The 7,130-nt window shown below is 35.8% G+C and overlaps 1 protein-coding gene across 2 annotated transcripts; it reads left to right on the top strand.

Annotated features, from left to right (window-relative positions):
* The first annotated feature begins 574 nt into the window (after positions 1-574).
* LOC139891201 (rho GDP-dissociation inhibitor 1-like) lies at positions 575-6,631 on the top strand. Of its 2 annotated transcripts, none has more exons than XM_071874153.1 (6): positions 575-759; positions 4,591-4,765; positions 4,882-4,948; positions 5,364-5,582; positions 5,680-5,804; positions 6,317-6,631. In XM_071874153.1, exons 2-6 carry the CDS (start codon positions 4,604-4,606, stop codon positions 6,389-6,391), a joined length of 648 nt encoding a protein of 215 aa, XP_071730254.1. In that variant the 5' UTR covers positions 575-759; positions 4,591-4,603; the 3' UTR covers positions 6,392-6,631. The 2 variants fall into 2 exon arrangements, with proteins under 2 accessions (XP_071730254.1, XP_071730255.1); XM_071874154.1 differs by lacking the exon at positions 575-759 and adding an exon at positions 4,150-4,208.
* The last annotated feature ends 499 nt before the right edge of the window (positions 6,632-7,130 follow it).

The following is a 7,130-nucleotide window of genomic DNA, read 5'->3' as shown; positions in this document are numbered from 1 at the left end:
TTGGCAAGCGGTCGAATGGACGTGTGGTTATATCTTATGGAAGTGCAGGAACAAGAAGTTTTCAAAAATAACTTGTCGAGTATTGCTTCTACCCTTAGCGAGATTCAAGTACTTAGTTTCGAGTGGGTGTCTAGGAGAATAAAAGGAAAGCAATTAGATTGGCACGAATTGCTTGTTACCCCGCGATCTTATCTACAGGCGTAATTCTAAATTGATGTATTCTGCTTCGTGCTACCTAAGCATGAGGTTTTTTATATTTTTTAGATACTTAAGTCCAGTAATGTGTAGTCTCTAGAATTTTGATAGGGACTTAGTATTATGTCTTGTAGTTTGAATTCCTTAAAGTTAATAATATAATTTGGTTGTTGTTCAAAAAAAAATATTAATTTTCTTTTACCGAATGTACCTTAAATTTAAAATGTCACTGTTTTATTGACCAAAAAACCAAAAAAAGGAAAAGACAAGACAATATCACCATATTTCAATCCTATTAATCAACACCATATTTGGATCACCACAAGACCATTTCCCACATTCCATTTTCCTTAAATTAAGAAACTTTCTCGTCTCTCTTTTCAATCAAAGTATTGAAAATAATACTTGATTATTTTACCCCAAACCAATTCAATTTTGTCCCATTTTTTTCTTTACTTAATGCTATCTTGTTAAAAAATTGCTGATGATGATTTCAATAAGTTAGTCAAGAGTTCTTTGGTATAACCCATCATTACATGCAGGGTTCTTTATTGATCAAAAGAGGTATGTCATCATTCTTTCACCGACCCATCATTCTATTTATTTTTCCTTTTTATTAACATTGGTAGTTTTGCAACATTTTATTATTAGTATAAATCTTATGGTTGCAGATTTTTGTGATATTCCCTTTATAATGCTGTCTAATATTTGTTAGTGTTTTTTTATTATCAAATGAGTCATGGCATTCATTATCCATACATTTCATGGATTGCAGATTCCTTTCTTACATATATAGATAGATAATAGATAATAGATAAAGATTTTAAAAGGTTGTTCTTTGGGGATTATTAATGGAATTTCCCAAATGGGTTGAAGTGTGTAACGACCCGTGGTGAATCTACGATAAAAGCTCAAAGGGGTTCTCAATTTTTTTCCCCAAAACTAATTATATTTGAAGGGTATTTTGGTGGTTATTCCTCTAAAAAACCATTAATCTTAAAAATATATGGAGTCTTATAGTTAAATTTTAGTGGTGTCCTACACAATTTGAAGTATATATTGTAAAAAAGAATTCAAAACTAGTGGTGTCACAGACCCCGTAGCTCAAAGCGTAGGTTCGCCCCTGGTAACAACACAAACGTATATATTCGTATTTAATACGGAGTAGGAAGTTTTAAATGGGTTGCGTCGGGTAGGGTTGATCCTCATACTCTTTATATATATTCTTGTTTTATAAATATATTAGTATTTGAAATATGATCATATTACTCAACTAAACAATGATCTAGTTTCTTGGATACGAACAATTTAGGATATTGTGGATGTGAGCATGGTATTGATTTTTTGCTAGCTAACATTTTACATTTAACCCTTAACTAAAAGTAAATATACATTTCCAAAATACAATTTTAACCCAAGAAATGTACATGTATTTTTCTGATCTATAACCCATCAGTACTGGCATGTCCTTTTTATTTTTCTTAATCATGAGAGGTGTGTGAATAATTCTTCCACCAGCCCACAATTAATTATGGTTTCTGTATTTGTATCAAGTTTTTATTCATTTACTTGGCTGTCTACCTTTTATGTATAGTTTTTTACTCTTCATGACATTCAACTACTCACATGGGACTGCAGAATTTTTGGCGTGTTCTCCAAAAATTTGATCTTTTTGGCTTTTATACCAATGTGGAATCTTCAGGTGTTCTCTATGGGTAGTTTTGAGTGGGTGTGTTTATTATTTTGAGAGGCTTTTTACCCAATGTAGAAGCTTCAACTTACTGGCGATCGCGTTTCTCTTGAAACGCTTCTCAACAGTCTTGGTGGCGATCATGTTTCCGGTGCCCCGTCGGCTACTGTCTTGACCCAACCTACTGTTCTGCCTCGCTACGGTGAGGAAAATTACGGGGTTATCTTCGTTGGAAGATTACCTCTTGGTTTTGACAAGGGTGTTCTTCAAGATGCGTTTGGTTCTTGCGGATTCATCAAAGATGTCAAATCCTGGCCCGATCGAAGATATGCCTTCGTGCGTTATGTTTGTTGCGGATGAGGCCATTTGTAAGATGAACGGAACCACCTTGTTTGTTAAGAAGATTTTTGTGGGTAAGGCGTCTCGTAACTCTTCTTTCGGGTCTTCTTCCACTTCCATGTTTCGGGCTAAATCCACTGTGATAAGGGCCAATTTGAATGCTAATTTTGACATCTTGCATAAGTTACGACTGTGCGCTTTGTTGATAGACTACCAACCGTTTTCGATTAACAAGTTAATGAGTTGTTTGACCCGAAGGGGTGTTCTTGCAAGTCGGGTTTTCAAATGGGGCTGTTTTGGTTTCGTAAAATTATGCGCAGACGATTCAAGCCTGGATCGTTTATGTGTTGATCATCCTGCTAAGGATGAGTTAATTTACATTGGTCCTTTCTCTTCTCGTGCCGATCGATTTTTCCGGTTTACTTGGGTTAGTATTTCCGGTATCCCGGCCAAATTTTATTCGGAGGAAAATATCAAGGAAGTAGCTGCGGGTATTGGTAAGGTTTTGCACGTTGCTCAGTCCTCGTCCGATCTCAAACAAATTGGGGTAGCGTACGCTTTTATCGAATTGGATTGCCCCTCCTTGTTGGTAGATGCAGCTAGGGAAGTTAAGAACAATTTGGGATCAGAATCTTTTTTTATTCGTGTTAACGAAATCCCTTCGAATATGTGCGATGGAATCTTTAAAGACGAATTTACCTCGTTGAATTTGATTAATTCTAACAGAGCCGTTTGTGAAGGGAATGTCCTACCGACGGGTGATGGTCCTAGCGTTGTCGTTGCCGATGTTCCGAGTGTTGTTTCGGACACAGAATTGTCTTACCCCACTAATCTTGATTGTGTCTCTGCGAAGGTTAATAAAGCAATGGAGGATGGTTTGGAGTTCCCTTGCTTGGGTCAATCGTACCATAAAAAGTGTTGGAAATCTTGGAAGGTTTGTCGGCGAAATAACGTTAGTTCTGTTTGTTTAGACCATAGATCTTCGGTTATTGAAGTAGAGGTGATCGAGACTGTCCCGGATTTGAATTCGCCGGCGGTTGAGGACTTGTTTGTAGGTAGTGTTTGCATTCCCATACCGATTGTCTTAGATTCGGATCCGAATTCTGGTTCCGGTGATGTGCTTGAGGTTGAACCGGATGCTTCGGTTCCGGAGTTGGTGTCGGAAGCTGTTTGTGATGCTCCTGTTGTTAACTGTTCAGATGCGGGGTCTAGCAAGGCTTTGAATGATGGATCGAAGCTCGATGGGGTTAACTTGCCAACTTCTTGTAACGGGCTTATTGGTAATACGTTTATCTTCTCGGGGTCTAAAGACAAAAACGTGGACGACTCTATTGCGGCTTTTTGCGATGTTATGGATAATATGGAAGGCGTTCAAAAGGCCGACGTTAACTCTAGCAAACCGCCTCCCGAATCGGAGCGTGTTAAAAGGCCGAGGAAGGAGAGAAGGAAGAAATTGGTTCAAGGTGCAGAGAGGACATCTTTTGGCGTTTTCATCAAAGATGCATAATTGCTTTTGTCGCTTGTTGTCGGAGGAGCTTTCGGTTTAGATGGATTTTAATCTACTTTGATTGTTTTCCATCTTCTCCTTTGTTTTTCTTTGTCCTTGATCATTGTCCTTGTTGGTTTTACGAGCATAGTTATAGTTTTTAGTTTAGTTAGCTCGGGTTTCTTTGTTTGTATGTTTAAAGGAGGTCTCATTTTTTACGAGCCTTCTTTTGTGTGTTATAATAGTTCTATCGTTTTTCGCCAAAAAAAAAAAAAAAAAAAAAAAAAAAGCTTCAACTTATTACTCATTATTTTTCATGCTTTTTCAAACTCAAGCAAAGGTTATAAACCCATCATCACTAGGTGGGTTCTTCTCTATAAAGAGAGCTATCTAGGCAATTCATCAGCCAACCCACTAAACACACAGGTCCGACAAATCGGGTAAAGCAATTTAGGAGATCATAAACACCTGAGTAGATTTTGTGCAACTTTTAAACATGTAGTCACTGTTCATGATATTGCATTACTAATATATTTCATATGACAGTAAATTTTTTTGAAGTGTCAGCCTAAGTTTCAGCTATTTTAATAAGGTTTCCCTATTCAGGCTAAGGGGATAGTTTAGTTTTACTCGGTGAACGTTTTCGACCATTTTCTGTAACCACCTCAACATATGTTACTAGTGATTAGGTGTTTTTTGTTATTTCCTTGCCATGTTGAAAACTCAAATTCATTTCATTAGCAAATTACTTTTGTGTCTGTTATGTTAAGAAATAGAGATTTTTTCAGTATATTCTATTTAGATATCCTCTTCAATGTTCTTGCATTATGCTTAAAAAAAAAAAAAAAAAAAAATTAACATGTGTTGTGTTTGTTGACAGATTCTGAAGCAACATGGGTGGTACTGACGATAAAGAAATACCGCCGACATCTGGATCTGCAGGTCATGATGATGCTGCATCTGAATCATCTTGTTATGCAACTGAAGATGAAGAAGATGTTCAAATACATTTGGGTCCTAAGATTAGTATCAAAGAGCATCTTGAGAAGGACAAGGTTCTTTTACTACGGAGTATTTTTTTGAGCAATATTAATTTTCGAAATCATGTCTAAAAACCATAAAAACTGTGCGTACGGATTTGTCTTTTTTGTTGATTTTGACATTTGTTCAGGATGATGAGAGCTTAAGAAGGTGGAAAGAGCAGCTGCTTGGAGGTGTTGATGTCAATCAAGTTGAAGGTATTATTAATTTTAATTATTATTATTATTATTATTAATTCTTAATTATTACTTACTAATTACTAGTTATTAATTATTACTTTGATTTTTCGAACAATTTGTCGTTTATTTGCATAAGTGGATTGTACATAGCGGTTAATATCGAACTTTTAGTGACGGTTATTCAAATGTACAATATATTTATACACCTTAACGATAGCGCAAGGGCTGTCGTTATTGTTGTTATTTACTTTGTTAGTTTTTGTACAACAATTTCTTTTTCCAAATGTTGCACAAGACTTGAAGCATGTCGCATTTTACTAACTTCTAAACTAAAGTTACTTATGTGCCCATTTTGTTGTTACAAACTACTCATTGCATTGTTTATAGTTTAAAATTTAATTGTTAAGTTGTACCATGCGTATATTTTTGGCAGAGGTTCAAGAACCGGATGTGAAAATACTGAGCCTTACAATCGTGTCTCCGGGTAGACCCGACCTTGTTCTTGAAATCCCTGATTCTGGTAACCCGAAAAAGCCTTGGTTCACTTTAAAAGAAGGTAGCAAGTATAATTTGAAATTCTCGATCAAGGTCAGTAACGACATAGTTTGTGGGCTAAAGTACACCAACAATGTCTGGAAAACGGGCCTTAAGGGTACCCTTTCAATTTTCCCTATATTTTTCTACAATGTCATTGTTCTTTTCTGATTTTATTTTTATAATTATGAACCGTTGAATGTTTATTGATGCAGTTGACAACTCAAAAGATATGCTTGGGACGTTTAGTCCTCAAGCAGAACCGTACATACAGGTAATGCCTGAAGAGGTTACTCCCTCCGGTATGTTTGCTAGAGGAAATTATTCAGCAAAAACTAAGGTAATTATGGCTGTATTCGTAACGGTCTTCTGTTTCAAGTCTAGGTGCGTGGCAATATGGGCGGTTTAGGTAGAGTGATTGTTCAATATCGGTGAAGTTTGTTTAAGTCAGGTTTGGTTGACTCAAAACAGTTTTAGTTCAGAATTACAAAAAAATATAAGTAAATATTGTATCAGAAGTGATTACAAAAGTAACATTATTTCGAAAATAATATGAGTTAGTTAATACTATACTTTAAGATGTACTTTGGCCGGTTTTCGACCCGTTTGACCACTTTTTTATTTCTGTTCAAGTGCATTTTTTATCATGCCCTTGTACTTAATTCATTTAATTCTTTTCAACCTCTTTAGGTAACGGGGCCAAACGGGTTAAAACATATACCGGCCCAAATGGGTTAAAATATTTAAGGGTCAAAATGGGTTAATAATACATTCAGTCGACGTTCAACTTTGCGATAGCTTATTATCTTATGCGCTCATATGCATTTGTTTTGTTGTTTTCATTTTGTCCAGTTTGTTGATGACGATAACAAGTGTTACTTAGAGCTTAACTACACTTTTGACATCCAGAAAGACTGGGTCAAGTAGATCTAGCTTGCGTCCTAATTACAAACGGGTTTTATGTTTATAACAGAATACCTTTTTTGTGGGTATTCGTTCACTAGTTTGACGCTATATTCACAAGTTATTTATCGCCGTTTTGACGATCACTGTGTTTTTGGGATGAATATACAGAGGGGCAAACACATTTATCAGTTATTATGATTTTCACAAAAAGATATGTAGATGGTTTATGCCTAATGAAAGTTATCCAATATTTTTGAGATCGTATAGGTATCATTTCATTGTGTTTACTTAATTTTTCATTTAATTCCTTCAAGATTGTTTAACATGTTGAAAATCTTTCATTCAATCTAACACAATAAAACTACTAAAATCATAAAACTTCCCACAGTTGGTATTTTTTACAAATTCTTTTGGGAAGTGTTCATTTAATTTTTTTTTTTTTTTTGAACGGTAGTTACCGCCCCTGAAGAGGAAACCCACACGACGAATCCATATGGATATTGTTGGAGATATGGAGAACTTTAAACAATTAGAGGGAAGATTCCATGAAACTCACACGAAGCTTCCACGAAGTTGTTGGGAAACTCACATGTAGCTTCTACGAAGTTGTTAGAAAACTCACATGTAGCTTCCATGAAGTTGTGAGAAAATTCACATGTAGCTTCCACGAAGCTGTCAGGAAACTCACATGTAGCCTCCATGAAGCTGTCAGGAAACTCACATGAAGTTTCAAGGAATTGTTTTTAGCTTACTCCTTAAA

The sequence above is a fragment of the Rutidosis leptorrhynchoides genome, chromosome 2, assembly GCF_046630445.1.
Source record: "Rutidosis leptorrhynchoides isolate AG116_Rl617_1_P2 chromosome 2, CSIRO_AGI_Rlap_v1, whole genome shotgun sequence".
In the NCBI taxonomy this organism is placed as follows: Eukaryota; Viridiplantae; Streptophyta; class Magnoliopsida; order Asterales; family Asteraceae; genus Rutidosis; species Rutidosis leptorrhynchoides.
This window is presented reverse-complemented; position numbering and strand designations above follow the sequence as displayed.

Excerpts from the sequence above, each read along its gene's own strand:
- LOC139891201 (XM_071874153.1), top strand. The coding sequence starts at position 4,604 with ATGGGTGGTACTGACGATAAAGAAATACCGCCGACATCTGGATCTGCA. Across the intron at positions 4,949-5,363 it reads TGATGTCAATCAAGTTGAAG|AGGTTCAAGAACCGGATGTG; the intron begins GTATTATTAATT and ends TATTTTTGGCAG. Across the intron at positions 5,583-5,679 it reads CTGGAAAACGGGCCTTAAGG|TTGACAACTCAAAAGATATG; the intron begins GTACCCTTTCAA and ends TTATTGATGCAG.